Source organism: Phocoena sinus, chromosome 5 (assembly GCF_008692025.1).
Source record: "Phocoena sinus isolate mPhoSin1 chromosome 5, mPhoSin1.pri, whole genome shotgun sequence".
NCBI classification, from domain to species: domain Eukaryota; kingdom Metazoa; phylum Chordata; class Mammalia; order Artiodactyla; family Phocoenidae; genus Phocoena; species Phocoena sinus.
This window is the reverse complement of record NC_045767.1, coordinates 43,871,020-43,897,757: the sequence shown is the minus strand read 5'-3', so window position 1 is coordinate 43,897,757 and position 26,738 is coordinate 43,871,020. Positions and strand designations below refer to the sequence as shown.

Here is a 26,738-nt window from a genome sequence, read left to right as displayed (position 1 = left end):
TAGGTAAATGACTAGTTGGTGACAGATTGGGAATGGCAGAAGAGGATGGAGTGAGAATGAAGGCAGAGTCTGGGATTGTCTCACCTCAACTTTGCATCATCCAGCAGGTAGGGGAAGTGCGGGGTGAGAAGCCCTGGAACCCTCTCTTGGTGTCCCAGAGGTCAGGCATGCGGCAGCCACCTACTTCCGCTGTGGGTACACGTACAGCTGACCCTGCACAAATACCCATCTTTCTACTTCCACTTTGTTATAGGTTGAATCGTGTACCCCCAAAAGATATGTTGAAGCCCTAACCCCCAGTACCTGGGAATGTGATCTTTTTTTTTGGAAAAGGGTGTTTGCAGATGTAATCATGTCAAAATGAGGTCATTAGGGTGGGTGGGTCCTAATCCCATAAGACTGCTCTTCTTATAAGAAAGGGAAGTTTGGTCACAGAGACAGACAAGCACAAGACGCACAGGGAGAAGACAGCCATGTGAAGATGGAGGCAGGGACTGGCATGAAACAAGGAGCACCAAGGGTTGCCAGCAAACACCAGAAGCTAGAAGAGGCCAAGGACTCTCCCCTGGAGCCTTCAGAGAGAGCACAGCCCAGCCAACACCTTGATCTAGGACTTCTAGCCTCCAGAACTGTGAGAAAATAAGTTTCTATTGTTTTAATGCCACCCAATATGTGTTACCTCGTTACGGCAGCCGCAGTAAAATAATATAACCACAGACGTGGGCTTGACTGCCAATGACCAGAAAGAAAGTTCTAGATCAGAAACACTTCCGGGGATGAGGAAGTAATCCTGGGAGTTTTTATAATAATTAAATGCATTAAAAACAAAAGAGCACAAATTAGAAAAAAAATCCATGGACAGATGTAAATAATTACTGCGGAGTCAAAAGATAAATTTGAATCATCTCCAATAGATGCAAAAATGTTGACGATGATGAAATGAACATAATTTTGTAAGGTGCTACAAGGGTGCCCCTGTTCATAGGTTTTCATGAACATAAAGCTCTTTTATCTTCACAACCATATCCGGAGAGAAGTCTCTGAGTTTCACCTACCCTCTCCCCACAAGGATGCTCCCCCTTGCCACCTGCCCATTAAATAAAATTTGAACATCACAGAGAAAAAGAAAAGGAGAGAAATTTTACAATAAAGTAAGATAAATTAAGTATATAAAAAAAGCAGAATAAGAAGTTAATAAAAGGGAGAGATTAGAAGCTTATAACAGAAACTATGACTTTCATAATAAAACAAGTAAACAAGGCAAAACCAAGGTAGAAAAAAATTAAGGAAAAAGTGTTTAAGCCAGACAATAGAACAATTAAAATATAAAAATTAGGAACCAGAAAGGCAGCAAATAAAATAAGGAAAAGAGGTTAAAATCAATAAAAATTGAGGCCAAAGGAGAAGGAAGTAGACAGAATAAAACAACCTAAACAGGATTCAGTTGAATAGAAAGCAAAAATAAAGAACTCTAAAAGGTAAACTGATGAGAAATAGATTTTTTAATTTCTCCAATCTTTTCTAAGAAAGAACTGACGTGGTATATTGAAAAATAAAACTAAAAGCAAAGTTTATAGGAAATACATTTAAGCTAAAAGGGTTAAATGAATGACCTTGAAAAGCTAACTTGCAATAAGGGAAATTTAAAAAGGAAAGCAAGAAATATGGCAAAAACTATAGAAGTTAACCAAAAAGAAAAAGAGTAAATGGAGAGATATATTTATATGCCATATTTCTAAATGCAAAGAGTCTGGATTAAAGATTAATTGAAAAGTTACAAAATAAAAACACTAGATGAAAATATAGAAAACTCTCCAATCTTGAGTAAGAAAAATTTAAGCAAAATATGGAACCCAACAGCCAAATAGGAAAGGATAGACAGATTTGTTGCATTTCTGTGTGGCAAAAGACAATATAAACAGTATTAGAAAAAAAACAGAAACTGAGAAAAATAGATTTGCCACCTTTGTGCCAGAAAACAGGCAGGATGACACGTGGTTAAGAGCATGAGTTCTACAGCCAGTAATCGTGGGTCTCTCCCAGCTCTGCCACTCACTAGCCGGCAACCTACTTAACAGCCCTGTGCCTCAGACTCCTCCTTTGTACAATGAGATCATCACAGGGGCTGTGAAGGATTAAATGGGTGAATATTCATACAGCACATAGAACAACGGCTCATAAGTAGTAACTACTATTGTTAATTTATATTGAACTTCTATAAATAAGAAAATAATAGACATCCCAGTAAAAAGGGTTAATATATATGAACTGCCAGTTTACAATAGAAGTAGAAATATCCACCATTAAATATACAAATATACTCAGCTTCACAGCAAAAGAAATGCAAAAACAAGCCGAGGTATTATTTCTTTATCAAAATGGCAAGACATTTTTTAAAGTATTAATGTCCAGTGTTGGTGAGGGTCTGGGTAAACAGATTATCTCATATATTTTGAGAGTATAAATTGTTACCACCTTTCGAATAACAATTTGTCACTTTCCACCACAATTTGTTCCACACTGAAATTCCACCCATAGACATTTATCTTTCAGAAATACTTCCACAAGCATGCCTGTGTGTGTGTGCACTCATGTGCGTGTACAAAAGTGCTCCTTGCGATGGTGGTTGTAACAGCAAAAACATCTGAAAAACCTAAGTGTGCATCAATCGGAGGTTGTTCAGATAAATTATGATTATGTCCATAGAGCACATAAGATGAGGCCTTTTTAAAAAATATGGCTGTATTTATACCTACCAATTTAAAATGAATAAAGCAAGTTGCAAAACAGCATGTGTACATTTCAAATATACAGACTGTCCCCGACTTGCGATGCTTGGGTTTAGGATTTTTCAACTTTTTGACAGTGTGAAAGCAATATGCATTCAGTAGAAACCATAATTTGAATTTTGAATTTTGATCTTTTCTCAGAGTGGTGATATGGGGTCTGATCCTCTCTCATGATGCTGGGCAGTGGCAGTGAGCCTCAGCTCCCAGGCAGCCACGCCAGCCAGCGGGTAAATAACCAAGACACATACAACCACTACACCCAGACAACCATTCTGTTTTTCACTTTCAGTACAATATTCAACAAATAACATAAGCTATTCAACACCTTATAAAATAGGCTTTGCGTTAGGTGACTTTGCCCAACTATAGGCTAATGGAAGTGTTCTGAGCACATTTAAGGTAGGCTAGGCTAAACTACGATGTACAGTAGGCTAGGTGGATTAAACGCATTCCTGACTTATGATATTTTCAACTTATGATGGGTTTATGGGGACATAAGGAAGATCTGTATGTATTTATATGAGCGCAAGGAAATGCAGGGTATGTACCAAATTGTTGACAACAGTCCCCCTCTGGGAAGGAGCATGAAAATTGAGGAGTGGGGGAAATGGAATTTTTACTTTTTACTTTGATGCATTTCTGTATATGCAAGTATTTTTCAATTAAGAGTATATCTTGGGCTTCCCTGGTGGCGCAGTGGTTGAGAGTCCACCTGCCGATGCAGGGGATGTGGGTTCGTGCCCCGGTCCGGGAAGATCCCACATGTCACGGAGCGGCTGGACCCGTGAACCATGGCTGCTAAGCCTGCGCGTCCGGAGCCTGTGCTCCGCAAGGGGAGAGACCACAACAGTGAGAGGCCTGCGTACCGCAAAAAAAAAAAAAAAAAAAGAGTACATCTTTTTTGTAATTGGAAATAATGCAAATCTGGGTTGAAGAAGCTACTACAGTAAGTTTTTTTAAATAGTCAAAAGCAATAAAAATAAGAATAAAACTATATAAAGTAAAAATATCCACATTATAAATAAAAAGAGAAAAAAAGAAGTGAAATGATCTCAATCGGGCTTTCTCAGTAGAAAACATCTCCCCTCAGTGAGGTGTTCTGGGTCTTTCTGGACAAGGAAGGTGACCTCTGATCAATGGCAAAACCACACACTGGCCCTAGACACAGAGAAGCCCAGCATGTGGTCCCTATGGCTGTTCTGTGGAACAAGGACTTTGGCCTGGTTCCCTCGGAGTCCTCATTCTGTTCTAGAATTCTTTGGTCCTGAATGATGCCCTTATAGAAAGTAAAACACCAACAATTCAGAAGCCAGCTGCTCTTGTACTCAGAAAGGAGGGAATCAGGAAGCATGAACGGCCCTAAACTCTGAAGTCAATTTTTCTAGAAAACATGAGTTGGTCTACAGAATTCTGTTTTACATGAGCCTCAGTTGTCATTAAGGGTATAGATGCCATCAGGGTGGGCACCTGTGGCTCCTTCCTCCACACTTGTCTTCTGGGATCCCTAGCAGAGCTCAGGGCTCCTGCACCCTGCACGTCCCCAGGCGACCCCAAGTGGACCAGATCCTCACCATTAGAGCCTGCATCTCCGCACCAGTTAAGGTCATCCGCAATGTAACCCAGCAGTGTGTCTTCCAGGGTGAACATCTCTTGCCGGACCTTCGTGTACTGATGCGCCAACTCCTTGGTTTTGCTCCAAAAGACTGTCTAAGAGAGAATAAAGACAATCTATTATTGAGATCAATTTACTAAGTCAAAAAAACTCCACCGAATTTGCATCTTTTTAAATGAAAGAAAACACAGGAAACATCAGAATAAATCACCTATAGTAAGAGTAGGTGTTGCGGGTTTCACGGATCTCTATGTGTGAGAATGAGAGAGAGTACATGTGTGGAGGGTGTGTGTGTGTGTGTGTGTGTGTGTGTGTGTGTGTGTGTTCTCTAGGTCATGATGTAAAATGAAGTTATTATTCTGGATTGCAGGGAAAAAAGTCTGAAAGCCACTGATCAAAATCTTATAATAAACCTAAGCTCCAAACACATCTGGGGGAGGCATTAGGTAGTCCCAAATTCCTAAAGTTCTCGGCAAAACAATTTTTTCTAAGTGCTATTTTCTGGGAGAAGTGCCCTTTGATTCTTAAACAGCTCCATAACCCCTGTTTTTTTCCCCGAAATTCCCCTATCCCCTTACCAAAAAAGGAAAAGAACAAATACAGTGAGTTTTTGCAGGGTCCCTTGTAAAGGTGCAGAAAGTCAAATTTCAGAACAATCTTCTCTTCCATGGATCTACTCATTCTTAGTAGGAGGCAGCGGAGGTTTGAAGCCGGGGCCCTGGAGTCATGCTGCCTTATGAAACCCAGCATCACTGCTCACTGGCTGTCTGACCTTGGACAACCAAAGAATTGCTAAGCCTCACTTTCCCCATCTGTAAAAGGTATTGATAATAATTGTAAGGAAGTCCTGAGATGCTGAGATGAAATGAGACAATGCAAATATGGTGTTTGTCCTGTGTCTGTGGGCAGTCACTTATTCAGCCAGTGTCCCCTGGTGATGATTTACCAACAGCTACTCTGTGTTGGGCTTTGGGCTTGGTGTACACCTCGGAGCTCCATAGTCGCTCCAGCTCTAACAATGGGAAGAGACTGTAATGTGTGGCTGTCTTAAGGACTTCGTGAAGATGATTTGGGGCACATTGAATTTTCACCCTAAACACTGACTTTAGAAAAGATGCACTCCATTACAGACCTTTTCAGTATAATTAATGTATTAAAACCCAGGCCTCTATGGCTCTAAATCTTGGGTCATTTACATTTCAACTGGTCACTTTCAAAACCATCAAACTTGAGTAATCACTGGTCACCTAAACTTGCCAAGCCTCAGTTTTCTCTCTAGTGAAATGGGATTGCTGATGTCTGACCTACCTATTCCACAAGTTGACTGTGAAAACCTAACAGGATAAAGGTTCAGAAAGTCATTTGGAAGCAAGAAAAGGCCCTCAGCAAATGCAAAATGGTATTGTCGTCGTCATCATCATCGTCATTGGAGGTCAGGGAGAGTTTTGCAGTTCTATAAGGTGGATTATTTTTGTTGGGATTGGGTTGGGGTTTGTGTTAGGTTTGTTTTGCCTGTTTTTTGTCCGACTCTCCCTTTCCTCTTTCTCTGTCCCCAGTTCTCTCTCTTACCTCCAGTCCCCAGATGTTCTAAATCCCAATGACATCCTGGTCTCCCAATGGACCCCAAGCTCCCTCCCTGCCAACCATGCCTACATCCTAATATACAGATTTTCCTCTTCCCTCATCCTGGTCAAAATGTGGCCCCATGGGCTTCCCTGGTGGCGCAGCGGTTGAGAGTCCGCCTGCCGATGCAGGGGACATGGGTTCGTGCCCTGGTCTGGGAGGATCCCACATGCCGCAGAGCGGCTGGGCCCGTGAGCCACGGCCGCTGAGCCTGCGCGTCCGGAGCCTGTGCTCCGCAACGGGAGAGGCCACAGCAGTGAGAGGCCCGCGTACCGCAAAAAAAAAAAAAAAGTGGTCCCATGACCTCTTCCCTTTGACTTTTATCTTCAGTTTTTAAATCCATAACTTGACCAGTTACCTTGTCACAAGGCACAGTTAGATCCACCAGCTTCATCAGTGGGTGGTAGTCTTCCTCTGTCGCACTGCAGGGGTCCTTAGAGATAAATGCATTCCTGAATGCCTCCCTGATCTTTTGGCAGTCTCTATCTCTGTGAGATAAAACATGGGAAATAAAATAAAAGATGAACAATTAGATTTCAAACATATGTTTAGAGCATAATTACCCCCCAAAACATTCTGTGTGCCAGCTGGCTCATATACACCATCACGTCTCATGTGTACAAGAGTTTTATGAGATGAGCATCACCCTCCCTGCCCTACAAGGCCCCTGCACTCGTGGGGCTTACTCTCTGGTTAGAGAGACAGACAGTATACAAACAAGAAGATAAGCTAACGAGATAAGTATGGATTATGATAAGTATGCAGGAAATCAGTGGGGAATATTGAAGCAATGACCACTGGTCTGGAGAGGGCTCCCTGAGACTAAATGTTGAGAAGGAGTGCATTCCAGACAGAGGGTGCCGCAAGTGCAAAGGCCCTGAGGCAGAAAAGAACTTGCTGATTTTGAGGAAGTGAGAAAAGAACAAAGGGAGTGGTGGTGAGAAATCAACAAAAATAATCAGTCTTTCAGACAAGGAAACGATTTCAAATTTTACCTAATTACCATGGGAAGGCAGTGGATAGGTTTAAGCATGGAAGTGGCCTCATCTGATTTTTGTTTTTGAAAAAGTCACTCTGAAGAACTTTGTGCCAGCCCCAAAGATGGAGCAAAGTCTCTGAAATAGGAATTCCAACCCCATGTCCTCTCCAAACAGCCCCTGGCAGTGAAAAGGCAGGCTGGTGAAGCAGCAGAGATGGAAGGGAGGGAGGGATGCTGGAGAAGATTGCAGCTGGACCTTCCCTTCTGTGTCTGTGTTAACTAGTGCACCTGAGCCCATCATTTCCTAGAGGGAAGGAAGTGGGTTTCCACTGGGAGTGCTCAGACACGGTTATCAGGACAAACTCCAGCTTTTGGACCCGGCATCCCAAGTACAGTACCAGGTCAGGCAGCTAAACCTGGGGCAGTAAAGACGAGTTCCTCGTTTTCTATTCCCTCTGAGGCTGCTCCGGCCCTGCAGGGCATGAACAAAGCATCCATTCCAGAGGGTCTTTTGCCTTCCCAACTCAGGCTGGCCAAGTCGAGTGGATTATTCCTCCTGATAAGCCAAGGAATCAGAGGATACCTGTGAGACACAGGGCCTTACACCAAAGCCACCCTGTGTATGTTGGAGACTCATCTTCTCAGTCCAAAATAGCTGCTCCAGTTCCAGCCATCATGACTACATTGCAGCCAGCAGGAAAGGTTAGGGAACAAGAAAGGAGGAGAAGGAAGAGAAGGGAGAAGTAACCGCAGTGATGGGCACATGCCAGCTGCCTTTTAAGGACAGGTGCTAGAAGATGTTCTTGCTATTTGCTCTTATATTTGCTAAAATGTAGTCATGGGCACACTTTGCTACAACGCAAGATGAGAAAGGCAGCCTTTAATGTTGATGGCCGTTCCACATCAAAAAGTACAGTTTTACCACAATGAGCTATCACCTCACACCTGTCAGAATGGCTATCATCAAAAAGAACACAAACAACAAATGTTGGTGAGGGTGTGGAGACAAGGGAACCATCCTATGCTGTTGGTGGGAATGTAAATTGGTGCAGCCACTGCAGAAAACAGTACGGAGGTTTCTCAGAAAACTAAAAATAGGACTACAGTATGATCCAGCAATCCCACTTCTGGGGATATATCTGAAAAAAATCAAAAACACTAATTTGAAAAGATACATGCACCCCGGTGTTCATAGCAGCATTATTTACAAGTTCCAAGATATGGAAGGCCCTAAGTGTCCATCAACAGATGAATGGATAAAGAAGATGTGGTGTATACATATACAATGGAATATTACTCAGCCATGAAAAAGAATGAAATTTTGCCATTTGGAGCCATATGAATGGAGGCATTATGCTAAGTGAAGTAAGTCAGACAGAGAAAGACAAATACTGTATGATCTCACTTATAAGTGGAATCTAAAAAATGCAACAAACGAGTGAATACAACAAAAAAGAAGCAGATCCACAGATACAGAGGATAAACTAGCGGTTACCAGTGGGGTGGAGGGACAGGCAATATAGGGGTGGGGGAGTGGGAGGTACAAACTATTGGATGTAAGGTAGACCCAAGGATGTATTGTACAACATGGGGATATAGCCAATATTTTATAATAACTGCACATGGAAAGTAACCTTTAAAAATTGTATAAAAATTTAAAATAAAAAAAACCCAAAAATTTAGAATAAAAAAATCATGAAAGCACAGTTTTAATTCTAGAGAAGGGGCCGGCCTGCAGGCTCTGCCCCAGGAAGGTACCACCATTGTCCCATTTTACTGATAAAGAGGAAACTTAAGGCTGTGAATTTAACCAATGTGCCCGAGGTAACATGATCAGTAAGTGGTAAAGCAGGATTGGAGCCCAAATCTGTGGAAGCCTCCCACATGGCTACAGCCTTACCGGGCAGGCTATTAAACAGTTCCAGCCTGTTGTCTTCATCTGTAAGAGGGAAATAAGAATACTTCATGCCCGGGACGTTTTGGAGGATTAAATGAGATAACACTTGGCTTGTCCCCAGGGCCCCCGGCTCTTTCATGGACGCCCCTCCCCTTCCCCAGCATGCATGGGACCGTTCACCTGCATCACTGCTGGCCTGTGAAAGCTCTGCCGGGAAACCAACATCCACCTGGCTCTGCCCATACATTATATATGTAAGAGAAAAACGTTCTTACATTATGTACTTCGACATCAGTCAAAGTTTACGGGGCACCATCACGGGAAGTTTAGAGCAAAGGTGTTTGGAGGCTGTTTTACTTTAGAGGACCATGTTTTACTTCAATTCATGTAATGCAGTGGTCCTCTTAGGAATTTCCTGTTCTGATCCCAACTCCCTCGTAAACTCTTCTGCCTCCCTCCTCAGCCACAAAGAGTAGAAGAGGAGAGACACCTCCTTGACGTGGAAGGACAGGAGAATTTTCCACCACAAAAAAACTGGCAGTTCAGCGAAATCACCACGCGCTGGGCACCTACCATACACCAGATGCTTTCACCACCAAAAACGGGAGAACTCACAGACCTCCAAGAAGATTTTTATGCTTTTTAGGTATATAGACCCCTTCAAGACACATTACCTTAAGAATTCAAGAAACCCCAGGTTAAAAATTAAAAGTTTTTATGCTTTTTAGGTATATAGACCCCTTCAAGACACATTCCCTTAAGAATTCAAGAAACCCCAGGTTAAAAATTAAACAGAGTTCCTTGTTTAGAAGGAGCAGAGTTTAGAACATTAGAGTTGAAACAGACCTTGGAAGAGTTTATAACTCATCCATCTTCCCTTTCACTGTCTGAGAGCAGAGCCTCCTACATGCCCCAAAAGTAAGAGGAAATGGGGAGAGGTGATGAGAAGTTTGGGGGCAGGCTTTATGAAGCCACTTTTCATCCTTAAAATCCTGGGGGTTGGTAATAAATTTGGAGTTTGGGATTAAAATATACACAGTACTAGAAATAAAATAGATAACCAACAGGGACCTACTGTATAGCACAGGGGACTATACTCAGTATCTTGTAATAACCTATAATGGAAGAGAATCTAAAAAAGAATATATATCTATACATATATAAACAATCACTTTGCTGTATACTTGATACTAACACGACATTGAAAATCAACTATATTTCAACAAAAATTTTTAAAAAATCAAAAGTAAACATTTCACCGTGGATGAGCAATAAGCATTTTAATTGGTAGATAGATAGAGAGATAGATGGATGGAAAGAAAGATAGAGGGAATTCCCTGGCGGTCCAGTGGTTAGGACTCCACACTTCCACTGCAGGGGGCACGGGATTGATCCCTGGTCAGGGAACTAAGATCCCGCATACAACGCTGCACAGCCAAAAAAAAAAAAAGAAATATAGGTAGATAAAAATAAAAAGAAATTAGGACAGAGGGTACAGAGATGTCAGCAGTACTCATTCATACATGTCATTGCAGACATGGGCCTCAAGTTCACAAGTGTGGCTGGAAAAATGTGAGCCCTTAATTTGGTTATTTTTATTTGCAAAGCCCACAGTCCTCATTTTTGTCCCCCTGGGTAGAGCACCATTCCATCAAATCAAATGGCAGCCAAGCAAAAGCTGTTTCGAGTAAGCAGGCTGGCTTCAAGGAAACAGAGGGCCTCAGGATCCCTGCGTCCTGCGGGGATGGAAGCAGATGTCTCTAGCTAAAGAGGCAGCGTGGGAGAAGTAAGAACCATTTCTGAGAGTTCAGTATCGCTCTTCTCTTCAATAGCTCCTCTGTTCCAAAATTAGAGGCTTTAATTGTGACACTTCTAGGGCGGCCTACCCTTCACTGTGAAGGGGATCCTGAGCCCGGCGGCTGTTCCTGAGAGCTCAGGCCATGCCTGTGGCCCCTACCCATGGTCCCCTGGCCCAGAGGGTTGTTGGGCGTCACCGGGTCTTGTGAGCTCTGGCCGCACATGAGGATCCCCTCGAGAGCTTTGGTAAACACACAGTGCCTGGCTCTGGACCAACCAAGGCAGGATGAGGGAAGGGGAAGAGAGCAGAACCTGTAATTTTCCAAAAGCTTCCCATTCCCACCTCCTCCCAGACCCCTGGAAACAGCCCTCCTACTTCCTGTCTCAATGAATTTGAAGACTGTAGTTACCTCCTATAAGTGGACTCAGACAGTATTTTTCTTTTTGTGACTGACTTATTTCACTGAGCATAATTACCTCACGGTCTGTTCATGTTGTAACATGTGTCAGAATGTCCTTTTTTCAGGCTGAATAACATTTCATCGTAGGTATTCACCACAGTTTGTTTATCTCTTCACCCATCATGGGCACTTGGGTTACTTCCTCCACCCATCCTTTCATTCCACGAATATTTACTGAGGGCCTACTGCTAGCTTCACAACAGACACAGGGCTAAAAAGATAAATACACACCATTTCTATCTTCAAGGCACTCATGTCAAGGTCTAGAGCAGACAAAGAACAAAACTCATTACAACTAAAGCACTGGTGGCTTGCCCAAGGCACCAAAATTTGCAAACACAATAAAGAGTAGAACATTTTCTCATTTTCTACTACCGAGGATAGAAACATTTAAAAAAGAAAAACAAAAACTTGATTAAATGTGAATCAGGATCCTCATTTTGAGAATGATTTTTCTGTTTTCTCCCCCAATTGTTGTGACACACGCAAAATCGATATATGCTTATAACCTCGGTGGGTTTCTCTTTGACCACCTGCTGGCTTTGCTTTCTTTGGTGGGTTCCAGAGTGATTAGTGATTTGTAGCCAACAAAAAGGAGATGCTTTATAGGGCGCCTGTGCTCAGCGGAATATAAAGCAGTCTTTGAACAAGGTTTTTATACAGAGCTTGGAATAGTTTGGGTAATGTTTATTATACATTAAGTGGGAAAAGTAGGCCTAAACTTAGAGAAATAGAAAAAGAATGGCAGCAAACTGATCACTGGAGTTGTCTCTGGGAAGAGAAATAAAGGGGAATTTCTGCTTTCATCCTATACTTTTCTGTTGGCTTACAACAGAAATGGATTCTTGTATTATGCAAGTAACCTAGAAAAGAAGAGGTTACATTTTTTAAACTGAAGATCTGGTATGATTACAATCAATTTTTAAAAAGTGGAAAAAAACCCCACAGTAATCAAACCGTGTCTTAAAAATAGTAATATCTCGTTGCTAGGAGTATAAGGGCTACTTTGTGACCTTTTCTTCCCTATATTTTGAATGTTTTTATAATAAGCATATATTACAACGGGGGGCATGGCAAAACTTTCATTTTCTTTTCAAGTTGCTTCAGCTGTTAGACCAAGCATTTGAGACTCTTGGAAGGTCTTAGAACATGGGAACAGCTCAGGTCCAAACCCCCGTGGTCACCACCTACCATTTCTGTGCTATCTCCCACATCTCTGGGCCAAAAGGTGACATTTCCCATTCCTCATCTGGTTCAGTTCAACACCAGGGGAGACTTAGTGTTGGTGACCCAGATCCATTTCTCAAGACCTAATGACATGAAATATGGGGTGAGGTGAGGGCTAGGGCCATGCACCTCTTCCAGGGCATCTTTCTTTCCACATTAAAGACTTCCTTGCATCCTTAAGCAAAATCGGATTGTCAGATCACCCTCTCACTTATCCCAGATTGTACCCAGAATCAAACTTTGTGAATAATTTCAAGGAGACGGGTCATCGAGAAGCTCAGACAAAGCAAGGACAGGTCAGGGCATCCTGTATAGCCTTCAGGGTCCATCCTGTCCTCCTTCCTGGACCAGAATGATAGATGAAGTTACCAAATGAGGTTTTGCAAGGTTCCTCACACAGCCAGAAGGACTGAAGTGATGAGGCATCTCCATTTTATTCTCTGGAGAACTCTACAGCTTCCATGATTTTTCAGGGACTCAAACCTCACATGTACTGCGGTTATTTTCTATCAGTGATCCTTTAACAAAGGACATCCTGCTGAGGGCCTTCAAGAGACAAGTCTCTTCATTCTAACCAATATCACTAGCATATCTGCCCAGAGGGCCAGTTGTCAAGGAGATCCCAGCAGCTCACTTGCCTTCCTTTAATTCCCTCAGGGGCATCCCTCTTCCTAAATAAGTAAAGCCAGCTACTATAGCTCCTTCCTCCCTGGGGCCCAGAGTGCACCAGGTTGTATGTGTGTGGAGATGGTGGTGATGAAAAAGAGAAACTCAGCCCTTGACACGTGGGAGCTGGCCTGGCACTGGTAGGAAGGCCTTGGTGTTCTCCTGTGGACCACAACTCCAGGACAGTGACATCAGGTAAGGTCACTGCGTGACCATGACAGAACGCCATGTGAACAGAAAAAAGCAATGTCCAAACCGCACACACACAAATGAAGTGACCCAATATTCATTCGTTGTGGCTCATAAGAGTGACTGCTGCTTCTTTACCAATTACAGCTTCAGCTTTGCTTCATTCTTCCAGCCTGATAGATAAGATTTATTAAGATTCCCTATCACAGAATTACCCCCTTCCCCTCTGCTTCCTGGCAGCAAAGCCAGCCTCCTCGAACCTTTGCCAAATCTCATAAAATAAGCCTGAATCTTACAAGTCCTTTCTACCATCCTCAGACAGAGCCCTGCCCTGCCCCTGTGGGTCCCTATAGTGAGCGCTCAGTCTTCTTGCAAAGAGCAATGCAACCACTTTGTTCAACCACCGTGTAGTGGGTGGTCTTGGGGTTTGGGGGAGGTATCGACGGTAACCCACCGTCTGAATGGGACATTACAGAATCGAAAGGCCTGTAAAAATCATCACACCTTTATCAGTGTTTATGCCTGACAAGCTCCAGGAGCAGCTTCTGAAAGACATGGTTTGTTAATAAGCAACTTTCCGTGTTGAGCTGGACTCTCAGTCTGACAGCTGTTTTCTGTTTGCCTCCTTGACTGGTGACCTGGAGGCTCAGTGCATGCAGGCTGGGCACAGATGTCAGGATTCAAGGTCACTGGGATGTCCTCCCCCTTCCTCCCACTCAGCTCCTTCCAGCAGATGCCATTACCTATCCCCCGAGAGTATTCCCTCTTGTTCACTTCCCACGCCTTCTCCCTACCTCTGACCCACCTAGGTAGGTTGTCTCCCGTGCCCAGAAGTCATGCTAGAAGGAGAAAGGAGGGGGCACGAACACCACAGAGCACTCACCGTGTGCCAGGCGCTGCGCTTGGCGCTCACTTTGTATGCATCCAATTTAACTCTCACACCAGCCCCATGGGGGGCAGGGGTACAGTCCCCTGCTACTGAGGCTCAGAGCTTAGTAACTTGCCCAAAGCCAGTCAGCAAGTGGCACAGCTGCCTTAGGTCCAAACTCTGCTCTCCCTGCTAAACAACACTGCGTCCCACAGGAAATGTTAAATCATGTCCCTACCTATCCCCAGAACGAAGTGGGTCCTAACAGAAAGGAGGACCCAAGACCCCAGAGGGGTTGTCGTTTCCCTGTAGGTCACATGAGAATTTGAAGACCAGAATAGGGACAGAAAGTAAGTGGAATAAGAGGGGACGGGGCAGAAAGTGTTAAAGTTTTATGCTAAAGCGAAGAAAACAAACCAAAAAAAGATATATTTGGTGGTTAAATCCATTTTGTATGCTGTCAGCCTACTTCAGGCTTCATAACTCTGTAATGTCACCTCTCTCTAAACCTACATCCTTCCCGTAAATGACAATTATATTTCAAAGTCCGCATCAACGCAGCAAAATCACCTTCGTAATGTGTTGCTCCCTGGGGAAAGTGCTCACATCCCAAATCCTCTTCCTTAAAAGCACTTGAATCTCAAGGGGTAATTACACTCAGTCTGTGAATTTTCCTGCTGTTATGTCCTGCAGGGCCGCTTGTCTTGGACCAAAGAAAACGTGCAGGTTAACTCAGCTATGAAGTCTCAAATTTGAGGCTACTGGAAGCCTGCATTGAAGGTGAAGACTGCCACCTAGTGGAAGAAGGGGGTGATTGTCAGGGTTCACTGAGGCAATTAGGACTTCCCTAAGTAGGATCTTAAAATCAGACTCTTCCGGCTGAAGGAAAGCTCAGAAATCATTAATTCATCAAGCTGGCAAATGTTTATTGAGCATATACTATGTTCCAGGCGCGTTTATGAGTAAGTAAGATATACCAGTGAACAAAATACACAAGAGTCTCTGTCCTGTGAGAATTCCATTCTACCAGAGCAAGACTGACAATAAACCAATTTTCGGCAAGACTGACAATAAAGATAATGAATGTTGTAGAGTATCCTAGAAATTTATAAATTCTATGAAAAACAGGAAAAATAGAATAGGATAAGGGTGTCAGAGGTTATGGGGGAGGAGGTGTCTGTTTTTGGCACTAAACAAGTAGGACAGTAGATGACCTTTTAGCAAAGAATTGAAGGAAGCAAAGAACTTAGTCATACAGACATCCAAGCAAACAGCGTTCTTGGCAGAAGCAACAACCTTCCCAACAGCCCGAGTGCCTGGTGTGTTCAAGAAACAGTAGAGAAGCCAGTGTGGTTGGAGCAGAGTGAGCAAGGTGGACAGTAGATAGAAATGAGGTCAGAAAGGTGATGCTGCCCCACTGAGCAGAGTTTCATAAGCTTCTACTCACGGTGAACTGAGGAGCCATAGAGGATACTGAGCACAGGAGGTACATGATATTACTTAAGTTTCAAAAGATTTCTCTGACTGCTTTGTTGAATATAGTCTGAAAGAGGGAACAGGCAGAGGACGGTAGACCAGTAATCTGGACAAGTGCCCATGGTGATTTGGACCAGGGTGGTAGCAGTGGTGATGGTGAGAAGTGATAGATTCTTGATTCATTGTAAATTTCCTAACAGATAAGACGCATGGTGTTAGCGAAATAAGGAGTCAATGATAATTCCAGGGTTTGGGGCCTGAGACACTGGAAGGATGGGGTTGCCATTAACTGAGATCGAGAAGGCTTTGGGTGGAGATATTGATCAGGATACATAATATACTATGTAGTATATATTATAACATATGCTATATATGAAATACTACATACTATATACTATATATTTAAATTATATTCTACATATTATATTGAAGTAGGATATATACATATATATAATTATAGGAATGCAAAAATGGGAATTATTGAGCCATAAATTTAACAAAATATATACAAGACTTGTACTCTGAAAACAAAACATTGCTGAGAGAAATTTTTAAATGACTAAGGAAATAGATATCCCATATTCATGGGTTGGAAGGCTCAATATTAAGATGTTACCAAATCACAAGTCAAAATTTCAGCATGCTTTGTTAAAAATATTGGCAAGTTGATTCTAAAATTTATGTGAAAATACAAGCTAGCCAAAGCAATCAAAGGAAAAAAGCTGGAGAACTTATATTATTTGGCTTCAAGACTTGCTAAAGAGCTTCAGTGATCTAGACAATATAAGAGTTGTGAAAGGATAGCTATAGATCAAGGAAATAGAACAGAGAGTTCAGAAAGAAACCCATACATACATGGTACTGTAGAGTGAATTTTGTGTCCCCCAAAATTTGTAAGTTGTAATCTATTTCCCAAGGTGATAGCATTTGGAGATGAGGCATTTGGGGTAATTAGGTTATGAGAGTGGAGCCATCATGAATGGGATTAGCATCCTTATGAAAGAGACCCAGAGAGCTCCCTCCTCCCTTCCTCCATGTGAAGACCCAGAGAGAAGGAGGCCATCTTTGAACTAGGAAGTAGGTTCTCAGCAGACACTGAATCCGCTGGCATCTTGATCTTGGACTTCCAGCCTCCAGAACTGTGAGAAATAAATTTCTGTTGTTCATGAGCCACCCAGTCTGTGGTGTTCTGTTATGGCACCTGGAATTGACTCAGACACGGTCAACTGACATTCAGGAAAGGAGTCAAAGAGATTCAGTGGGGAAGAGAAAGCTTTTTCAATAAATGATACAACAGCAAATAGGTTTCTCATATGTGAAAAAAATTAAATCGACCCTATTTCACACCATATACAAAATTAACTAGAAATGGATCAAAGACCTAAAGCACCGTTATATAAGAAAAAATGAACAAGTTGGACCGTATAAAGATTTAAAAAACAAACTTTGCTTTTTGAAAGACTCCATTTAAGAAGATGAAAAGGCAAGTCATAAAGTGGAAGTCAATATTTTCAGGATACACCTGATAAAGGACTTGTATTCAGAATACATAAGCCACCTACAACTCAATGAAAGAACTAAAACCTAATTTTTTTTAAGATTGGGAAAAGATTTGAATACATACTTCAATAAGCCCATGAGATAATGTTCAACATCATTAGCCATGAGGAAAATGCAAATTAAAACCACCATTAAAATACCACTGCAAACCCATCAGAACACTTCTAACAAGGACGTGTAACAACCAGAATATTTATACCCTGATAATGAACGCATGAAACTATACAATAACCTTGTGAAACAGTTTAGTAGTTTCTTAAATAGCTGAACTACATGGTTCAGCTACCTCATGTTTGGACATTTACCCAGGGAAAATGAAACCACGTGTCCACACAGTAACTTGTATACTCATATTCATAGAAGCTTTATTCATAATACTGTATCCAAAAAGTGAATACAAGCCAAATGCCCATCAACAGATGAACGGATAAACAGCTTATGGTATATAAACGCAATGGACTACTTATTCAGCAATAAAAGGGAAGGAACTATTAATATGTACAAAAGAGTATGTAGTACGTGATTCTGTTTATATAAACTTCCAAAAACATGTAAACTAATGTCCACTAACAGAAGGGAGAGGTACCCTACTCAGTGTCAAGACATTAGTAATTTAAACAATGTGGAGTGGTATAGAGAAAAATAGATCATAAAACAGATTAGAGCCCAGAAGTGAACTGATAAACCTGATATGCAACAGAAATGGCATTATAAAGCCCTTGATAAAGGATGGATTATTTCATGATTAGTACTCGCACAACTGACTATCCATCTGTAGGGAAGAAAATGAAATTAGGTTCCTACTTTATACCACACACAAAAATATATTCCATATGGATAAAACACTTAATGAAAATCAAACATTTAAAGTTTTTAGATTATATGTGACACTTTTGTTACCTCTGGTAGAAAATAAGTTTTAAATAACACAGAAAAGGCACAACTATAAAAGATAAATATGGTTACATTAAAATCTTCAGTAAATAAAGTCAAGAGTCAAACCACAGATTGGGAGAACATATTTGCAATCCACATAACTGACAAAAAATTAGAATCCTGAACGTATAAAGAAGAAAAACAATTCAATACAAAAACAGGCAAAAGACAAGAATAGGCATTTCACAGAAGAAACCAGAATACCAATAAATACATTAAAAAATGATCAATTATGTTAGTAATCAGGGAACCAAAAATTAGAGCCACAAAGAGATGAGTAAAATTGTTTGACAATTCCAAGTGCTGGTGAGGATGTACAGTAGCAAGTAAATTCACACTGCCTTTGTGAAAGGACGTTGATACCACAAAGTTGGAGACCTGTTTGGCCATATGTAATGTGGCAGACACTGTTGCTTCCCAACCCAAATAGATATTCCTCACCCTTCTTCCCTACCGGCAAAGCATGTCTCCTATCATAGTGATTCCAAATATCAAATACTCACTTCGCAAGCCTCCTCTACAGTTTGGGCAGCCATGTGAGCCAATTCTGGCTAATGAGATTCAAGGGGAAGCACAGAGGCAGCTGAGGAAGGGCTTCTGGGAAAGATGTTATTCCCTGATAAAGAGACTTGCAAGGAGGGCACTCCTGCCCATCCTCCTGCTCTCTGTTCCTGGGTATCACTCTCTAAGGACATAATGCCTGGAACTGCAGATGCCATCTTGTGACAAGTAGCTCAAGGATGAAAGTCATCCTAGGGAGATGGAGGAGTGAAAAGTCCTGGGCCATCAGTGAGCTGCTGAATCTACCAAGGACCACCCCACTTCTGATATCTTGTCATGTGTATATATAAAAAATCTCTTGCATTAAACCTCTTATAGTTGAGTATTCTTTTACTTGCAGCCAAAAGCATCTTAATTGGTACACCCATTGTTATGGGCTAAATTGTGTCCCCTAAAAGATGCTGAAGTCCTAACTCCCAGTCCCTCAGAATGTGACCTTATTTGGAAATAAGATCTTTGCAGAAGATCAAGTTAAGAGAGTAAGGGTGACCCTTAATCCAATATGACCAGTGTCCTTAGAAAAGGAGGAAACTTGGATCCAGAGACAGACACACACAGAAGGAAGAACACATGAAGACACAGAGAGAACATCATCTGCTAGGCAAGGAATGCCAGAGGCTTCTAGAAATGAGAGGGTCAGGTAGCAGAGTCTTCCTCACAGCCCTCAGAAGGAGCCAACACTTCTGACACCTTGATTTCAGACTTCTGGCCTCCAGAACTGTGAGGCAATAAATTCCCACTGTTTAAGCCACCCAGTTTGTGGTACTTTGTTATGGCAGCTCTAGCAAATTAATACACCCAGTAAAGGTGAAAATGACATACTCTGTGAATTTGGAATTCTGCCTCAAGGTAAACATCTTAGAAAAAAATCATAAGCGCAATAGACATGTATGTTTTAGCATTGTTTATGTCAGCCAAAACTGAGAATAAGGGAATCTATTAATAAGTGTAGGTTACGGTCATTCAGCAGGGTACTATACAGCAGTTAAAATTAATGAACTAGTGCTCGTATAGCAACATGAATAAATCTCTAAAATAATGTAATCAAAATCACCAAAACATATTGGTAAGTGGAAAAAGCAAAGGTTATTCTACAGGCAAAAACACAAAATAAATACAAATTAAAATTCAGTAACATCCTCCCTTATTAGATTGGCAAAAATCAGAAAGTTTGAAAACATCCTGTGTAGTGAACGTATGAGGAAATAAACTCTCATTGCCTCATGAAGAGAACTGCCTTATAAAGCGAAATCTGGCTATGTTTTCAAAATGCAAAATGGTATATTTTTTGACTTAGTGATTCTGCTTCTAGGATTCTATCTTACATCTCCAAGTATTTTATTGCAGCATGGTTCACAATATATTGCAAAAGTTTTAAAACAACCTAAATGTCCATGAGTACAAGTCTAGAATATGGTAAATCTATACAGAGGAATATTATTAGAATGAGACAGAACTACATTGATAATCAAGATAAACTGTTAAGTGAAAAAAAAGTGAGACAGAAGAGAGGATGTGTATAGAAAAAAAGAATATATGAATATACACTTATATAGTCAGAGAACATTTCTAGAAAGATACAAGTGAAACAAGGAGTATTTGCCTCTGAGAAAGAAGAAAAGAAAATTGAGGGGGGAGGTATTTTGATTTTTATCTATAGCATGTTATTTCTTTTAAAACTAGGGAATAAAAGATCTGACAGAAATATGACAAAAGTTTTATTGTCTGTTAATTCTGCACGATGTGTAAATGGCTAGTTGTAACATTGTTCTATGAATATTTCAGTGCATTTAACATTTTCATAACTTAACATGTTCAATTTTTTAAGAAAAGAATGGAGAGGAGAGATGACCTGGGGAATAAGGAATATTGAAGGAGAAAGTAGTCCCTTGAATGGGAAGAATGAAGAAAACTAGACCTGTCAATTACAAAAAGGACAATTTTTAGCTGTAAAGGGATATGTTCGGGCTTCCCGGGTGGCGCCGTGGTTGGGAGTCTGCCTGCCGATGTAGGGGACACGGGTTCGTGCCCCTGTCCAGGAAGATCCCACATGCAGTGGAGCGGCTGGGCCCGTGAGCCATGGCCGCTGAGCCTGCGCGTCTGGAGCCTGTGCTCCGCAGTGGGAGAAGCCACAACGGTGAGAGGCCCGCATACCCCCCCCCAAAAAAAAAGGATATGTTCATAACCTTGGTTTCCAAAGCACCTTTTAAAATTTTTACCAAGAAGTATTAAAACATGAAATCAGATCCTCAAAATGCAATTAATTCTTTCATCTAAGTCTCACATAGTCCTTTGTAGTTTTAAATCTCTCCCAGTTTCAACTGTATGTCTTCCGTCTTTCTTTACTCTTAAAGAATCCCCAAGGAGGGCTTCCCTGGTGGCGCAGTGGTTGAGAGTCCGCCTGCCGATGCAGGGGACACGGGTTCGTGCCCCGGTCCGGGAAGATCCCACATACTGCGGAGCGGCTGGGCCCATGAGCCATGGCCACTGAGCCTGCGCGTCTGGAGCCTGTGCTCCGCAACGGGAGAGGCCACAACAGTGAGAGGCCCTCGTACCGCAAAAAAAAAAGAATCCCCAAGGAGATTTCATTGCTGCTCTAGACAACTTAATTCATAAACAGATGTTTACTCCTAGAAACCAAGATAATGCAGGAAGCAAATTTATTATGAATTTCACAATATTTACACCATGAAGTACCAAAACCAGAAATGACTTTATAACATTTGCTTGTTAGTCATAATAAGAGAAAACAAACCTTTGAACTATCAAGACAAATCTGGACCATGGCCAAGTAACTGCGTTGGGGGAATTGTTAATAGCTCTTCAAATCAAGCCTTACTAATTGCTTCAATACATCCAAAGACTAAAGATGTAGGCAGCTTTCTGCTATGCGGATATGTCATTTTGATACAGCAGGTAAGAAGTGGAGAACTAAATTTAGCAATTCTTGAAATGCCTCATTATGGAAGAAATTTGAATTATGTCTATAAAACTACTAAGCTAAAGCCATTCATTTAAGCAGGTATATAGCTTCCTTTTGTGAAGCTCCTTACTTTTTTTTTTAAATTGTGGTATACCCCACTATTTAGAATTCCACTTGGGGGGTTAAGTGATTTTGTATTCTTCACTATATTTTAAAAATATTTTTCCAAGTATTCTAAAATGGGCATGTTTTACTTTTATAATTAGAAAAAAATGTCATTGGAAGAAAAAAGAATGTCATTCTCACGCTCTGTTTATTCTTCAAGTTTCTGACCTCAGTTTTCACTTTATTTTTTGTCTTTAATAACAAGATTCTCATCATCTCCCTGCTTCCAGAGCAGGTATTTACTGGTGATATTTTTTTGAAAAAGATGAGCCCCCATTCCCGACTCATATCAGCTATGAAAACTCGTGGATATAATCAATCCTTCCCTTCCAAGCCCTTAGTCTTTGAAACACACACACACACAAACACACACACACACACACACACAGGAAAACAATTCTTGATTCATCTCTCATTCAGTTTCCTGTTTTTTTCTCACCATCTTGCATCTGTTCTTTCCACCACAGCTCATTTAAAGAAAATGTTGTCCTGGTTGTTTTCTAACCTGATCTAGGTCTAAGGCAAGAAACAGATCTTTAATGGCAAAAAAAAAAAAAAAAAAAAAAAAAAAAAAAAATGCATGACCACTTCTAAATTCATATTTTGCAAAAAATCTCTTAACTGACCAGTATTTAACTGAACCACTTTCTGTTCTCTCTGTACAAGTTGCCTATCTTCTACACAATTAATAGGCTACTCTCTGTATCCCCAAGGACTTTCATTTTCACTTACTTGGTTGTTTATTTACCTATTCTTGAAAATGTTTATGCTTGTTGTTTTTGCTTTAATTATATGCTTTCATTAAATTGTTCATAAATAAATTGGATAAGTGGAAAAAGAAAAAAACATGTTTTCTATGAAAACCAAGTTGAATTTTTTGGTAAAAATGACCCAGGTGAGTCACTTTAAAAATGTTGCTGACTGACAAAGGATTAATCTCCAAAATTTATAAGCAGCTCATGCAGGTTAATAACAAAAAAACAAACAACCCAATCCAAAAATGGGCAGAAGACCTAAATAGACATTTCTCCAAAGAAGATATACAGACTGCCAACAAACACATGAAAGAATGCTCAACATCATTAATCATTAGAGAAATGCAAATCAAAACTACAATGAGGTATCACCTCTCAGCAGTCAGAATGGCCATCATCAAAAACTCTACAAACACTAAATGCTGGAAAGGGTGTGGAGAAAAGGGAACCCTCTTGCACTGATGGTGGGAATGTAAATTGGTACAGCCACTATGGAGAACAATATGGAGGTTCCTTAAAAAAATAAAAATAGAACTACCATATGACCCAGCAATCCCACTACTGGGCATATACCCTGAGAAAACCATAATTCAGAAAGAGTCATGTACCACAATGCTCATTGCAGCTCTATTTACAATAGCCAGGGCATGGAAGCAGCCTAAGAGATCATTGACAGATGAGTGGATAAAGAAGATGTGGCACATATATATAATGGAATATTACTCAGCCATAAAAAGAAACGAAATTGAGCTATTTGTAATGAGGTGGATAGACCTAGAGTCTGTCATACAGAGTGAAGTAAGTCAGAAAGAGAAAGACAAATACCATATGCTAACACATATATATGGAATTTAAGGGGAAAAATTGTCATGAAAAACCTAGGGGTGAAACAGGAGTAAAGACACAGACGTACTAGAGAATGGACTTGAGGCTATGGGGAGGGGGAAGGGTAAACTGTGACAAAGCGAGACAGAGGCATGGACATATATACACTACCAAATGGAAAATAGATAGCTAGTGGGAAGCGGCTGCATAGCACAGGGAGATCAGCTCGGTGCTTTGTGACCGCCTGGAGGGGTGGGATAGGGAAGGTGGGAGGGAGGGAGACGCAGGCGGGAAGAGATATAGGAACATATGTATATATATAACTGATTCATTTTGATGTGAAGCTGAAACTAACACACCATTGTAAAGCAATTATACTCCAATAAAGATGTAAAAAAAAAAAAAGTTGCTGAATTTGATATTGGTAGGACAATTGTCAAAGACCTAAGGAAACTGTAGAAATCTAGAAGCATTCTTTTTATATATTTATATATGTATATATATATAAAGTTACTTATTTTATTTTTGGCTGCGTTGGGTCTTCATTGTCACATGCAGGCTTTCTCTAGTTGGGCTTTCTCTAGTTGCTGCAAGCAGGAACTACTCTTCGTTGCGGTGTGCGGGCTTCTCACTGCGGTGGCTTCCCTTATTGGGGAGCAAGGGCTCTAGGCACGCGGGCTTCAGTAGCTGTGGCACGCGGGCTTAGTAGATGTGGCACACGGGCTTAGTTGCTCCGCAGCATGTGGGATCTTCCAGGACCAGGGATCGGACCCGTGTCTGCTGCCCTGGCAGGCAGATTCCTAACCACTGCACCACGAGGGAAGCCCAGGAAACATTCTTTACTTAGACAACTTCTCAGTCGACTTTAAAGAAGCTGGCTCTCAAACCCCAATTTCTTCCATCTTGAATCCCTCCTTATCCATCCAACCAGCACACTATTTCTGCTCTCCTTTCCAGCAAGACCCCTGGCAAGAGCTGTCTATGTACAGTCTCCAATTTCTCTCTTCCCACCTTTTTCTTGAATCCATTCCAGACAGGCTTTCACCATGACCACTCTTCTAAAACTGATCTTGTCAAAGTCATCAATCCATTGGTCAATTTTTAGTTTTCATCTTACATAACCAGTCGGAATCACTTGAATAAGACAATTAACACTTCCTCCTTACAAAACATCTGCTTGAATTTCTATGCACAGTTGACTTCCACATTTATATCTCCAGCCCAGACCTCTCCCTAGTACCCTAGACTCATAGAAACCAGCTTCCTATTCAATATCTGCACTTGAATATCAATAGACATTGCAAAACTAATATGTACAAAGCCAGACCAGTGTTTCCTTTCCCAACTTGCTTCATCCCAGTAGTTCCCTTTCTGATAAATGGAAATTCATTTTTCTGGTAACTCAGCCCACAAATCTTGTTTCTTCTTTTTCTCTAACATCCCATACACAAGTCCATAGTAAATCACATGGAATCTACTTTCAAAATGTATCCAGAATATTTCCCCTTCTCATCACCATCCATCACTATCCTAGTCGCAATCACCTCTCACCTGAACTGCTACAAGAACTCCATGGCCTCCATGCTTCTGTCCTTGCCCCACTACCATCTATTTTCAACCCAGCAGCCAGAAGGATCCCTTTAATAAGGTGTTAGACAGTGGTACATGCTCTATACATCACTATTCATCACTAGTGGATGTATCCTATATCCTAAGGACAAAAAGAACCATAAAGACATTTAGATATTTTGTTAGTAATAATAATAATACATACATACATATTATTTGTATATATGAAAACGAATACATAATTATACTAATGCTATTAGGAACCAAGCTTTTTAGGGTCAGAGAAAACAGATACAAACATAAAATTTAGGAATTCCCTGGTGCGTCTCAGGGCTCATCCCCTGGGATCGCGGGTGTTTGGAGGTGGAACTGATCTCAGACACACAGATGACAATCGTCGCTCCCCTGTCTGCCTTTGGCAGCCTGAGAAGCAACTTTTTACTTCCCAGCTTATTCTGCTTTATGTACAACTTCGAAAAATGAGTTTTCCGGGTGAAACCAAGCCCTGAGAATGGAAGTCAAGAAAGCGTTTCACTATGGGGAGAGATTAGAAGCTAGCTGGGAGAGGGCCCGAGGAACCTTCCGGAAAGTTCCGTAGACTGATGTGGGTGGTGTTTCTCGGGTCTGAACGGAATCATTAAGCAGATGCGCTTTACCGTGTGTTTTATCTTTAAAAAATTTTTAAGTTGTTACCGCTTTGTTTTGCTTTGTTATTGGATGCTGTGGTCACATTCATTTCAGGGAGCACGAAAAGAATCGGGATGTTGTTTTATAGTAATGAATGAAACTAACTTCAGTGATCGGGCCCTTCAGACACCATCCTCCCACCTCAGGCTCTGCAAGCCACTTCACCAGGTGTCTGTAACTGTCCGGGGCACTTTTGGGTCAGAGATGGCGAACGCAAACCCCATGAAATGTAGGAAACGCCAGCAACTCCCCGGCTTCTTGGCAGAGTGGGGCTGCGGTCCCAAATGGGGCCGGGCTCCAGGCGTCTCTGACAAGTGTCCACCAGTTGAGCGCAAGGGCCAAGGAGCAGCGCGCTCGCCACCGCCCGCCTGCACCTCTGGGGACTGGCGCTCGGACTCGCGAGCCCGGACTCCCGACTCAGCACTGCCCCGCGGGCTCTCAGCTGACTCGGAACAGTCGATGCTTTGTTTCAGGCAATCCTGACGGCTACACTGAGCGCACGGTCCGGCTGTGCCCAGCCGTGCCCAGCCACTACCGCGTGCGGTGCCCCGCCATGCGCCAAAGACGCCGACTCACCTGAGCTCCGGCTGCACCAACTGCATGTAGTTGTAGCATCGCTCCAGGACGATTTCTTGAAAATGGGCAGTGCTGCCCGTCCCGTTCCACTTCATGTGCTCGGACGAGTGGCGCCACATCCGGACTCCGACCACCACCGCGATGACCCCCACCACCAGAAGACATAGAAATATGCAGAGACAGATCTTGGCTTTCTTGGGTCTGGAGTCGGCCATGGGGTCCAACGCGGGTCGCCCCGGAGATGTTGGAGGAGAAGCTGCTGGAGGCTGGGCAGGCAGGGAGGAGAGAGCAAGCTCGGTTCTGAAACTGCACTTCCCCTTTATCTCTCACTTGCCTTTTCTCCGCTTCCTTTCCCACCCCCATCCCCTCCTTCAAAGTTCTTCGATCGCGGTCGCTCGACCAACAAGGATTTCAAGGTCTTAAAAAGCCTTCGTGACCACCTAGAGGGGTGGGATAGGGAGGATGGGAGGGAGGGAGACGCAAGAGGGAAAAGATATGGGAACATATGTATATGTATAACTGATTCACCTTGTTATAAAGCAGAAACTAACACACCATTGTAAGGCAATTATACTCCAATGAAGATGTTAAAAAAAA

General features: G+C 41.9%; 1 protein-coding gene across 1 annotated transcript in view; it reads right to left on the bottom strand.

Annotated features, from left to right (window-relative positions):
• CD38 (CD38 molecule) overlaps window positions 1-26,450 on the bottom strand; it is a 40,730-nt gene extending 14,280 nt beyond the window's left edge. The window contains exons 1-3 of the mRNA XM_032633201.1: window positions 26,142-26,450; window positions 6,383-6,512; window positions 4,361-4,496 (exon numbers count right to left, since the gene is read on the bottom strand). Of these exons, the coding sequence (XP_032489092.1) occupies window positions 4,361-4,496; window positions 6,383-6,512; window positions 26,142-26,356 (481 nt within the window). The 5' untranslated portion in view covers window positions 26,357-26,450. The remainder of the gene's footprint in view (window positions 1-4,360; window positions 4,497-6,382; window positions 6,513-26,141) is intronic.
• Between the last annotated feature and the right edge of the window lie 288 nt (window positions 26,451-26,738).